Source organism: Oryctolagus cuniculus, chromosome 7 (genome assembly GCF_051225735.1).
Source record: "Oryctolagus cuniculus isolate XC-2025 breed Fujian yellow rabbit chromosome 7, ASM5122573v1, whole genome shotgun sequence".
NCBI classification, from domain to species: domain Eukaryota; kingdom Metazoa; phylum Chordata; class Mammalia; order Lagomorpha; family Leporidae; genus Oryctolagus; species Oryctolagus cuniculus.
Genome location: NC_142873.1, coordinates 79,020,887 through 79,033,559, shown reverse-complemented (window position 1 = coordinate 79,033,559; position 12,673 = coordinate 79,020,887). Strand labels below are relative to the sequence as shown.

Below are 12,673 nucleotides of genomic sequence, written 5' to 3'. Positions count from 1 at the left end.
CTGTGTGCCTTGGCCACTTTATACACATGATCTTATTCAATCCTGACAAACCTAACAAAGAATTATTCCCATGTTACAGAGAAGATAACACATTGCCAAGTTCATTCAATTATTATATTGTCACATAGTCACTTTCCTTAGATCATATCGAAGCATAATAATTAAATCAATCTTTCCTTCAAGATCATTCTTATGGACCTGATCAGAAATTGCAACTATCTGCTCACTGACTGTAATAATTTATGATTCTTTATATTCTAACAGAAAGAGTTCTCCAGCAAGAAATAAATTAAGGTTTAAGATTACCTTTCTTTAGTTGATTTCCAGCTTTTAAAAATTATTGTGGGAATTTCTGGTTGCTGAACACATGGAGGTGCCTGGATGGCAGCAGGCTGGAGAGGGCACTGAAGCCCCATGCCCCTTTCTACAATCCCTCTGCTTCCTGTGCAGCTCTCCCATCTGCCTGCCCCTCTGTATCCTTTGTTAATATTCTTTATAATAAACCTGTAAATGCTGAAAACAACTATAACCTGAAAACTTAACATTTAAAATATAATTCATCTCAACTAAAATTAGACATTACCTTCATGTGCAGTACCTTAGTCTGAAACAACATAATTAATTGACCAAATCAGCTTTTCCTTTAAATTCTTGTTGAGTAAGAATTGTTATAGTGGTTTCTACTTCTCATGTTTATAAATCTAGATGCTATGTTTTATGGATTTTGCTTTTTTTTACAAAATTTGATGTATATGACACAGTGACATTTTATATTACATTCTCATTTCCTAGGAGTTGCATTTTTATTGATGGATGCTAAAGAGTGTATTATGTCACCTGAAGAATTGTATCTAGCAAAAATTGAGAAGTTTATTAATATTCACCAAAATAGTTTTTTAGTTCTGTCTGCAGCACTCCATGGGCCTGAAGAATGGAAACTGATATTCAGGATTCAGCAGAGGTATGGAAGAAGGGCACTACGACTCAATTGTAATTTACTTTTTTTTTTTCCCCTAAGATTTTATTAATTTGAGAGGTAGAGTTGCAGACAGAGGGAGAGACAGAGGGTCTTCCATCCACTGGTTCATTCCCTAGATGGCTGCCACAGCCAGTGCTGGGCGGATCTGAAGCCAGGAGCTTCCTCTGTGTCTCCCAAATGGGTGCAGGGTTCCTTGGGCCATCCTCTGCTGCTTTCCCAGGCCATAGCAGAGAGCTGGATTGGAAGAGCAGCAGCCAGGACTCAAACCGGTGCCCATATGGGATGCTGGTGCTGCAGGCGGAGGCTTAGCCTACTAAGCCACAGCACCATCCCTTTTACTTTGGTTCTTATTTCTTCTGGGAAGGTGTTTTGTTTTGCTGGAAGATAAATTTAATATTAACCTGTCATATTTAATGAAACAGGCCAAACAGCTATTCTATGAATCAGGAGACAAGTTTCCAGAGTTTATGGTGATTTATGGGCTTCTCCTACAACACCAAACCCAAAGTGAACACTTTTTAATGAGTTAAGTTCTGGCTTTAAAGCCACCTAAAACCCTCTGTGGAATAAGGCAGGGCATGAATGAATAAGTGATATGATTTTGTCTCTTCCCACCCATTTAAGAGAATAGATGTTGGTCAGTAAATTATATGGTCTATAAAACTTATCAATTGCTTTTCAGATTCTTGGGTAGTAACTTACGGATACTTCCAGTACACAACACAGTAAATGCAATTAATCTAATGAGCACCATAGCTAAGGTGAGTCACTGGAGCAAATGACACATTCATCCACATACGTGTTGTAGGACATTTTTACTTCAAATGACGGAAAAACAGCCTGCTTCTTGTCCCCTAGAGAAGTTATTTCAGCATTTCTCACAGCTTACTTTACAGTTTACTTCTCATGCCACCATGCATTTATGACTTGGATTTGGGTCAAAAGAACATTTGGCCATATTTATATTGTGCTGGCCACATAGGTTACTTACACCTTCCTTAAAACCCTACAGTATAAATACTGGTCAGATTGTAGTCACAAACTGTTGGGTGCAGATACAATTTATGAAATGTTTATCTCCTTCTCAAGCTTGTCCTCCTCTATGAAGTTTGCCCAGCCACCACCACCTCTGGAGTCAGAGTTAGGCGTTTCTTACCTTTATACTTGGAACATACACCCATTATACATTCTTATACCAAGTCACTTTAGGGCTTACATGTTTTTAATCCCTTCAAGTTAGAGATCAGGTATTTTCCTATTATACATATGAAAGTATTTCAAAAAGTTTATGGAAAAATTGAATTAAAGTATTTATTTTGGCTGGCACTGTGGGTTAAACTGCTGCCTCCAATGCTGGCATCCTATACAGACACAGGTTCAAGTCCTGGCTGCTCCACTTCTGATCCTGCTCCCTGCTCCACTGGGAAAGCAGTGGAGGATGGCCTGAATGATTGTGCCCGTGACCTATGTGGGAACCTGGATGAAGCTCCTGGCTTTTGCCTGGCCTGGCCAGCCCATCCTTGCCGCCTTTTGGGGAATGAGTCAGCAGATGAAGATTTGTGTCTCTCCTTCTCTCTCTCTGTAACTCTGCCTTTCAAATAATTTTTTACAAAAAGATTTATTTATTTGAAAGGCAGAAGTAGAAAGGGAGAAAGGGAGAGATAGAGATCTTCCATCCACTGGTTCACTCCCCAAATGGCCACAATGGCTGGAGCTGGGCCAGTCAGGAGCCAGGAGCTTCTTTCAGGTCTTCCACATGGGTACAAGGGCCCAAGCACTTCCATTGCTTTCCCGGGCACATTAGCAGGAAGCTGGATTGAAGTAGAAAATGGGTGCCCATATGGGATGCCAGTGCCACATAGTGGCTTTTCCTGCTACACCACAGTGCCTGCCCCTCAAATTTTCAAAAAGATACTTATTTTGGGGCCGGGGCTGTGGCATAGCGGGTAAAGCCACCGCCTGCAGTGCCTGCATCCCATATGGGCACTGGTTCGAGTCCCAGCTGCTCCTCTTCCGATCCAGCTCTCTGCTACAGTGGAAGATGGTCTGGGTCTTTGGGACCCTGCACCCACGTGGGAGACCCAGAAGAAACTCCTGGCTGCTGGCTTTGGATTAGCTCAGCTCCAGCTGTTGTAACAACTGAGGAGTGAACCAGTGGATGGAAGACTTTTTCTCTGCCTCTCCCTCTGTGTAACTCTTTCAAATAAATAAATAAATCTTAAAAAAAAGAAAAAAAAAGATACTTAATTTGGTGCAAGAAAAAATTGATGTCTGTATATCGTTTTCTTTTTTAAATTTTAAATTTTTATTTATTTATTTTTGACAGGCAGAGTTAGTGAGAGAGAGAGACAGAGAGAAAGGTCTTCCTTCCATTGGTTCACCCCACAAATGGCCGCTACAGCCGGCGTACTGCGCTGATCCGAAGCCAGGAGCCAGGTGCTTCCTCCTGGTCTCCCATGTGGGTGCAGGGCCCAAGCACTTGGGCCATCCTCCACTGCACTCCCGGGCCACAGCAGAGAGCTGGACTGGAAGAGGAGCAACCGGGACAGAATCTGGCACCCCAACCAGGACTAGAACCCGGGGTGCCGGCGCCGCAGGCGAAGGATTAACCTAGTGAGCTGCAGCGCCGGCCAATAGTTTTCTAATATAAATTTTTCATGAACTTTTTCAAGTACTCTGGTATGTAATATTTAGCACATAGTTGATCAAGAGATGTCTGCAGAATGAATCAAAGTTAGATGTTTTTTTGATATGATCTGGTAAAATACCTTATGTAAACAGTGCTGCACACTTTTATCTTCTTCCAGACTGCTTCCAAACCATGCATCAGTAACATCTGCTACAGAATGATAACAGCTAAAGCTTACATCATTGAGCAAAGTCCTGTCTGGAAAACACTTCAGAAGATAAAACTAAATGATGATCCGATTGTTCCAAATTAGAGTATCAATTGTAAGTGTTCTTTTGGAAGATTGTTAAAATAATTAGACCTGCTAAAAACTATAATGTTCAAATACGTATTTACTTTAAAAATGCTTAATTTGAAATAACCTGTATACAATTAAAAGTGATTTCATTTTAGCAATTTTGCTGGATGATTCCATTAATAATATTTAGGCAATACATACATATAAAACCCAGATCCAGTTTCTTAAAGATACAAATTGGGTGGACAAGTATTTAGTAAGAAATAAAACTACAGAACTTTGTAATTAGCTCCTTAAAAGAAACATCATATTATATTTTCAGGCATTCCACAGGGCAGCGAGTTTCTTTGAAATGAATCTTTGCAGATGCTCTCACATTGCAACTTCTGCTGGTGAGGCAGCAATGGGACTCTGCTCCCTAAGACTGCTCCTAAGGCAGGGAACAGGAGACTCTAAGAGAGGCAATCAACAGGCCTGAACTCACAACTTTCTGCACGGTGAACAGTAGTGTGTGTGAAATCCAACTGACAACTAGGGTTTCCAAAATGTTACACAGCATCTAAGTAGAGCAAAATGTGTATTGGTATTTTTATAAACTCACTACAGTTATATTAATAAAGACAACAACATTTAATGAAATTTTAATACAAAATTATGAGCTTGTATTGGATTTTCAAAATTATTGTTTAGAATATACATACGGGCATTGTTTATACCATTAGATAACTTTTTTTTTTTAGATAACTTTTTAAAACCAAAGAAAACTACGAATCCACACTGTCATTATAGAAACTGATAAAAGAAAAAGGCTACATTTATATTTCTAGCAGTTCAATTTTTACATAAACAAATTTTTATAAAGGTATTAAATAAATAATAATAGAAAACAGAGTATTTTCTTAGTTTTTATTTAGGAAGTAGAACTTTTACTTTATCCCAGTGTTTTCTTCAGAGGTAGACTTTGTTTTTATTTCAATGAGTTCTTCTACTCGAGCCAGTACACTTTCAATCAAATCAAATGTGAAAAGGGCTGAATGTAAGACCTGCAATGCCAAGAAAAATTAGCGTTACTAATTTTGCCTTTAACACAAGGCAAAGCAGATCAGAGGAAAGACGTCAGCTGGATGTAGCTAAGGAGAATGTCTCATCACCTGCAGCTGCATTTCCGGAGGCATATTTGGCATCTTTTCTCCACCTACAGTTATAGAACAGAGATCCTTAGACTTCTGTATCGCTGTAAGAAAAGAGAAAAGTCACGTGTCACACTTAACAATTAAAACAACTCTCAGATTTCAATAATAAATGTATAAGCTACTTTCATCATTCACTAACTCAGAATTAAGTCTGGGCAGGCATTTAGCCTGTCAGTTAAGATGCCAGGTGAGATAGCACCATCCCACATCAGAGTGCGCGGGGTCAGTTAGTGGCTCTGGCTCCCAATTCCAACTTCCTGATAATGCAGACTCTAGGAGGCAGCAGGTCTTAGTTCCAGTAATTGGGTCCTTTCTACCCAGGTGGGACACATGGATTGGGTTTCCAGTTCTGGCCCCGGCCTGGCCCCCACTGTTGAGGCTTCTGTGTAGTAAACCACTATGGGAGCTCTGCCTCTCTGATCGTCAGCAGCAGCAGCATCATAAATTGTGTCAGCTGTGTAAATTTTTGAGTCTTTACTGTTCAACAGCCCAGGGTATATTTAAATCAAGCTGTAAGCAAATTACCAAAATTAGGAAGTATGAATGAACATTTTTCATGTAAATAACTATTTTGGTATGTATAAGGTACATAAAACTTTTTTTCCAAGTATATAATCAAAATTAAAGCAGGAACACTAAAAAGGACAAGTTTATAGTACAGGTTAAACATCCCCAGCTGAAATCTGAAATGCTTTAAATCCAAAAGTGTTTGAATTATATTGACACTTGAACAGTTTCAGATCCTGGAGCACCTGGATTTGGGATTTTTGAGATTAGGAGTATTTAACTGGGGTAAAGTCTATGCAGATATTTCATAATACTAATGATAAAAATTTCTAAAATCTGAGACACTCTGGTCCTAAGCATTTTGAATAAGACATACTCAACCTGTACTGCCTATTACCAAAAAACCACTATATAAACTGAAGTGTTCCTATGATTACTATAGAATCGCTGACTTAAAAACTTCTTTTCCATAATTTGTACACATTTATTCAGGGCTAAGATGGGTGACTCAGTAATACTGAAGGAAGTACAATGAAACCCACACTAAAATACCTGCAATACAATTAGGTTCTTAATTATACTCAATTCAGCATAAATCTTCACTAACCCCATCTCAGTGCTAATTGACTCACAGATCTTCTATGAATCATTTTAAGGAAAAATGTCTAAGCTGTCAGTCCCTTGTTTGGTAGAAAGTAAACAAATACAAAATAAAACCAGTTTTTTATTTTGAATATAATACAATACTTCCAAAATTTAAGTAATTTTTAGATCTCACTGAAAATTGCACACTACCAACCTTGGCTATTTTCTTGACTGTTTTTAATTTCTGCTTCATAATGTGCTTTTGACATGTTAAGTCCTGTATGGAGTGGTTTTAAGAAATTATTCTCAATCTTTCCAAGTTCTGTCCAAACTCCAGTCTGCTCAGAATTAAGGAAAAAAATTAGTTAATTGGTTTAACATTTATCAATTGCCTACTATTACAAAACAGGCATTAACAGTAGGAGGAACAAAAATGAATGACACATGGTCCTTGTTTTTCCAGGTAAACTGTCTAATATATCCAGTCGTTATGTACATACCCATCAAAACAAACAGCACTGGCTGAAACAAAAATGTCTGTAGTACACCGTGTGCTTTACTGCGTCACTGGGACAGACTCCTGGTTTGAAAGTCTTTAACATGCGAGTTTTATCCACGAACAAATTATTTGATGATGATCCACAGTCTGAAACATTTCTCCTCCCCTCTAAGCCAACAATGATTCTACCTTATACTTTCACACCTTGATCTTTCAATTGATGCCTTGCCATAGACTTAGTTCTGTAAGATCGTTCCCTTCCCTATTGATGGAAACTCTTCTAACAGGAAGCTCTTCAGAGATTTCTATATCAAGAACATCTGCTGCTAAATACTAAAAGAGGGGAGTCATGAAGTCTTCATTTAAAAAAGAAAATCCATTATTACTGTTTCCAGATAATCTTACCCAGGAAAATAGGTTAAAAAAAAACCACCTTAGGAACTCTTGAAAACCTATGTTGAAATGAACTTTTTTGATCCAAGCAGTATATATTTCACTATTATAGCCCTCCAGATAAAATCTACACACAGCTGTGAATAACTGGTCACATTAATGACTATCATATACATCCTTTCCTCCTCTACCACTAGGAAAAGTCAAGTTATAGGGAAGAACTAGGTAAGAATCCAAAACTGAAAACACACATATCCTTTCACTCGGCATCTGTTTCCTTTGACCCTGCTTTCATTTACATATTACCATAACAAACTGAAAAAGGATATAAGTAGACAAGACAAAAGGTAAAGGATATTATGATTATCGCCTGTGTATTATAATAAGTAATGGTAAATCAAAACAATTACAAAAGTACCCACCAAATAAAGCACATGAAGTATAAAATGTAAGTTGGTTTTTTGGGACTAGCATTTGTGGCACAGCAAGTTAGGCTGGTGCCTGCAATGCTGGCATCCCACGTGAGGGCCTGTTCAAGTCCTAGCTGCTTCACTTCCAATCCAGCTCCGTGCTAATTTGCCTGGGAAAATCAGCAGAAGATGGTCCAAGTGCTTGGGTCCCTGCATGCACATGGTAGACTTGGATGAAGTTCTAGGCCCCTGGCTTTGGCCTGGTCCTGCCCCAGCCGTTGCAGCCATTTGGGAAGTGAAATGGATGGAAGAATCCAATGGATGGAAGATTCTCTGTCTCTCCCTCTCTCTAACTCTGCCTCTCAAATTTTTTAAAAAGTTTTTTAAAAAGTATTTTTTAACAATCTGTAAGGGTTTTATATTTTTCTATTAACATGTAATAATCGTACATATTTATAAGTTGGTTTTAACAGTAGAGACGGGGGATGATTTATACTACAAGATTCAAGAAAAGTTATGTGAAACTGAGTGTGGAAGTTGGTGTCTGTAACTTAGTCAAAGAGATCAAGAGGCATAAGACAGCAGAGAGAGGAGAGAACAGCTTAGGCAAGGAGTATATCAGTTGACAGTAACTGAAAATACCAGGGAAAAATGCATTAGTATTCAATTATGAATCACTTTATTGTCTTTGTATTTGAATGATTCTGTTCGTTTTTAAATTTTCCTGTACACCTTTCCAAATGCTTTTCAGTTTCCAACTCAGCACACTCAACTTGTCAAAAAGTTACAGGTATGAGTCCTTTTGAATCAAATACCCAAAAATTAGCATTACTGGAGTATCCTTTTGTTTCTCTTTTAACCAAAATTTCTAAAGTCTCAGAAGCTGTTACTTACTAATTAACCATAGTGGACACATTTGTCTCTCATTTATGTATACAGCTATGTAAATACACTTGGGAGAAATGCTTCCATGATAAACAGGCAAAAGCTGCCTCAAAGATGTCAGCTTGTCATCTTGGATGAGTATTTTTGCTAATTTACCTGGAACAGTAATTCTTACAGTAATTTACATGTCAACTATTTGGAGTATCTGATCTCTAAGAAAATTTTTTGAAAAACCATTAAATAAGAACATAATCTTTGGAAGGTGGTTGTAGCTCTTACTTTACTATAAAATGTTCATGCCAAACAGAAGTGAGGCATCATCTGTGGGTCACAGCAAAACAGTGCAGAATACCAAGCTGCTGCCATGTCTTCCCTCTCTAGGGAGGGAGCCATCTGCTGCCTCTGCACCAGAGTGCTCCAGACCTAAGAATCTATCACTCCTAATTTACAAGATTCCTTTTCTTCCTGTCAAGCAAATTACAGTATTTCTTTTAATTTATTTTTTAAAGATTTATTTATTTATTTGAAAGGCCACCAGAGGGAGAGAGAGAGAGACAAAGAGCAAGTCAATCTTCCATACATGGGTTCACTCCCCAAATGGCTGCAACAGCCAGGGTTAGGCCAGGCCAAAGCCAGGAGCAAGAACTCCATCCAAGCCCTTCATGTGTGTGACAGAGGTCCAAGTAGTTGGGCCATCATCTGCTGCCTTTTCAGGTACATTAGTAGGAAAGTGTTATCAGAAGCTATGCAGCTGGGACTCAAATTGGCCCTCCTCTGTGGGATGCTGGCATTGACAGTGGCGGCTAACTCACTGTACCACACCACCAGGCCCAGATTATTTCTTATGGAACCTTTTCTGATTGCTAAAATAGTAAAAAAACAAACAAAACCAAACACAAGACTTACAGTTTACCCTCTGGACACCTTCCTAAAGCCTCAGTCTCTACTCTTGCTGAATTTTAAGTTGTATTTTTTCTATTTTTATTAAAAGTTCCTTAAGGATTCAAGATTTAGCTGGATTTCAAAAGTTTGGGCCACACTGTCTACAGTTATAGCTGTCTCAAACGTACTAAAATATGTGCCCCTGTGCAAATTAATGTCTTTGCTGTGCTGTGCCTACATTATCTATGAAAAGGGGAAAACAGCTTCTTATAACACTGTGAATCACAATCAAATGCTAAACAAGACTGCACCTGGTACTGATAGAACTAACCAGTTTTGGCTAAAGACGGATATACATATGTCCAGAGGAAAGGAATTTTCTACCTTTTCCAGAAACTTTTTACCCTAAATAGTGAATTTACTTGATGCAGAAAATATTTTTGGCATCTTTATTATTTTCTTAAGAAAACATCAGCAACTCATGATTCAAGTAGTTATAGTTAATGAAGGTGACATTTAGGGAAAGAAATTATTAGAACAGGGTAAGTAGAAAGAGAGAAGATAAAAAGTTAATATAATTTTATGGCATTACACATCTCCCTCAAATACTTTTCTATTTATTGAACACTTTTAATGATGAGCTATTAAAAAAATTCAACTTCCTACACATTATCCAAAAGGTGCTGTTAACAAATTCGGTTTTAGTGCTGAGAATACTTCAATTTGTCATATTTGATGAAGCAAAATATCAGATGATTTTCTTTTATATAGCTCAGATTTAAATCATGAACTATAGGCAGAAAAAACTGAACAGGACACCCAAATATATGCTGCATTCCACAAGGATAATTAACTTAGGACCTGCAACTAAACAACCCGATAAGGCTAAGCACTACTTTCAGCAAAAGAGCATAAGCAGAGCTGCTTCTGATCCAGCTCCCTGCTAATGGGCCTGGGAAGGCAACAGAAGACGGCTCAATTGTCTGGGCCCCTACCACCTATGGGGGAGACCAGGATGGAGTTCCCGACTCCTGCCTTTGGCTTGGCCCAGCCCTGGTTGTTGTAGCCATTTGGAAAGAGAACCAAAAGATGGAAAGTATCTCTGTGTCTCTCTTTGTCAACCTGCCTTTCAGATGAATAAATTAAAAAGAGAAAAGAAAAAAACACTGCTTAAAAAAAAAAAAAAAAGAGCAGGGGCTGGCATTATGGTGTAGAAGGTAAAGTTGCCTTTACCAGTTTGTGTCCTGGCTGCACCATTTCCGATTAATAGTTCTCTGCTATGGACTGAGAAAGCAGTGGAAGATGGCCCAAGTCCCTGGGCCCCTGCACCCGCGTGGGAGACCTGGATGTAGTTCCTAGCTCCTGGCTTCAACCTGGCCCAGCCCTGGCCATTGTGGTTATCTAAGGAGTGAATGAAAGATCTCTCTCCCTCTCTCTCTCTAACTCTGACTTTCAAATAAACAAAAAATTACCTTTAAAAAAAGAAAGAGCACAGGTACAGCAGGAAAGGAAAAGGGAAGGGAAGCTCTATTTGGGATAGTAAATGCTCCTGGGAGTTAACTTCAGGTTTTAGAATAATTGTTGGCACTTTTTCCAGCCTTTGTAACTTGGTAAAATATTACATACTGGCCTACGTAAATAGTAATCAAGAACATCTGAGACATTGCTTACAAATTCTAAATATACTCACAGTTTCTTCATCAAATAATTCACTTACTTGATTGTCATTTTCATTATCTTTGATAATCAAATATCTCAACAAATTTAATGATGCCATAATCCTGTTAATTAAACATATATTTGTTACTTATAGCTTCATATAATCAACAGCAATTTCAATGTATATTAAAATCTTGTGTACATTTTGATAATTATGTTTGCCATTAAAAAATATATTCAATGTATGTTTTGGAGTTGTAGTAACACTCTTGTTTACATTTAAGTTCACAGAGTTCAACTGTGAAAGTTACTATCTTTTTCTTCAACAGAATCTTGTTATCTTTAATATTTGACAGCATCATCTCTTGTTTGAATTTTAAGATTTCTTTTACAAATGTTTAAAATCATTTGTCAATGACTACTGTGGTTTACTAAATTATATGTTCTATATTTTAAAAAATGACCTGGAAAATAAAAACAACAAAACCTAAACACATAAGCTTTTTTATCAGTTATATGCATGTGATTCTTAGTTTTAGTTACAAATGCTGCAGTTGCCAACATCTGTGGAATGATGATTGCAACAAAGATATAAAATTACAATGCTGGTCATTAATCTGGGAAAAACAGGTTTCTGTACATTTATCAAATCACTTACATAGGAAGCTTGCTATCTAATTTTATGAAGTAACCCCCTAGATTATAAAATCACAGGAAAACACATTTTTATTAGTTTAGGTGTTTACCATGTGCACTCCAGTAGTGGTCACCTCACCTGTCTGAGTTTTGCAGTAAATCCGTTTCAGCACCCTCTGGGAGGGAGAGCACCAAATCCAGCAGAGAAATCAGCTGTGGTCCTGTAAACCATTTATCGTTTTGCGTTTTCTGAAAAGCAAAAAAAAAAAAAATTTGTAAAAGTTTTAAATAACAGTTTGTCACTACAGAAATAAAACATTATTATGTTTTTAAAAAATATTTTAAACTTTAGGGCCAGCGCTGTGATGCAGCAGGTAAAGCCATGGCCTATTGCATCCCATATGGGCACCAGTTCGAGTCCCGGCTGCTCCACTTCCAATCTAGCTCTCTGCTATGGCCTGGGAAAGCAGTAGAAGATGGCCCAAGTCCTTGGGCCCCTGCACCCACGTGGGAGACCAGGAAGAAGCTCCCGGCTTCCTGGCTTTGGATCAGCGCAGCTCTGGCAGTTGCAGCCAACTGGGGAGTGAACCAGCGGATGGAAGACCTCTCTCATTCTCTCTGCCTCTCCTTCTCTGTGTAACTCTTTCAAATAAATAAATAAATAAATCTTTAAAAAATATTTTAAACTTTAATTTCTCTCTGTCTCTTCTTCTCTGTGTAACTCTTTCAAATAAATAAATAAATAAATCTTTAAAAAATATTTTAAACTTTAATTTCCATATATTCATTCACTTTTCAGACCTACAGAACAAAACCTGCCATTTTGAGCATATTAGTGCTCTTTCTGTTTTCTGTATGGGATTACTGAGTATTCTCAAATAAATGAGAATTGTTTCCATTAATTTTTCCAAATTATATAGCAAAACAAAAAGTTACCAGCAGCTCAAAGAATTAAAGTAATTTAAATTTATAGTTAACAGAAGTTTCCAAGATTCAAGTGTGTGGTGTGTGGTATGTGTGTGTATGTGTCTGAAGTAGTATTAGGGGCAGGCATTTGGTGTGGAGGTTAAGATGCTGCCTGGGATGCCTGCATCTCACACTGAAATGCCTGAGGTCAA

The 12,673-nt window shown here is 37.9% G+C and overlaps 2 protein-coding genes across 24 annotated transcripts in view; one reads left to right on the top strand and one right to left on the bottom strand.

Annotated features, from left to right (window-relative positions):
• Positions 1-12,234, top strand: part of C7H1orf146 (chromosome 7 C1orf146 homolog) — a 38,439-nt gene extending 26,205 nt beyond the window's left edge. For 4 of the 10 annotated variants that reach the window (XM_017346090.4, XM_089300372.1, XM_089300373.1 and 1 more), the window contains 3 exons: positions 793-961; positions 1,662-1,740; positions 3,787-4,059. In XM_017346090.4, coding sequence (XP_017201579.3) covers positions 793-961; positions 1,662-1,740; positions 3,787-3,921 — 383 coding nt within the window. In that variant the 3' untranslated portion in view covers positions 3,922-4,059. Of the gene's footprint in view, positions 1-792; positions 962-1,661; positions 1,741-3,786; positions 4,060-4,228; positions 4,366-6,654; positions 6,781-11,907 lie in introns of those variants that run through there. The other 6 variants (XM_089300374.1, XM_070078039.2, XM_089300371.1 and 3 more) reach the window with 6 other exon arrangements.
• GLMN (glomulin, FKBP associated protein) overlaps positions 4,516-12,673 on the bottom strand; it is a 39,338-nt gene continuing 31,180 nt past the window's right edge. For 9 of the 14 annotated variants that reach the window (XR_016210911.1, XR_016210912.1, XR_016210914.1 and 6 more), the window contains 5 exons: positions 11,695-11,804; positions 10,978-11,041; positions 6,406-6,529; positions 5,058-5,140; positions 4,516-4,949 (listed from right to left, as the gene is read on the bottom strand). Coding sequence is in view for 9 of the 14 variants with exons in the window: in XM_051857517.3 (XP_051713477.1) it covers positions 4,833-4,949; positions 5,058-5,140; positions 6,406-6,529; positions 10,978-11,041; positions 11,695-11,804 (498 nt within the window). In the remaining 5 variants the exon portion in view is untranslated. Of the gene's footprint in view, positions 4,950-5,057; positions 5,141-6,405; positions 6,530-10,950; positions 11,042-11,694; positions 11,805-12,673 lie in introns of all 14 variants that reach the window. The other 5 variants (XM_089300355.1, XM_089300357.1, XM_089300362.1 and 2 more) reach the window with 2 other exon arrangements.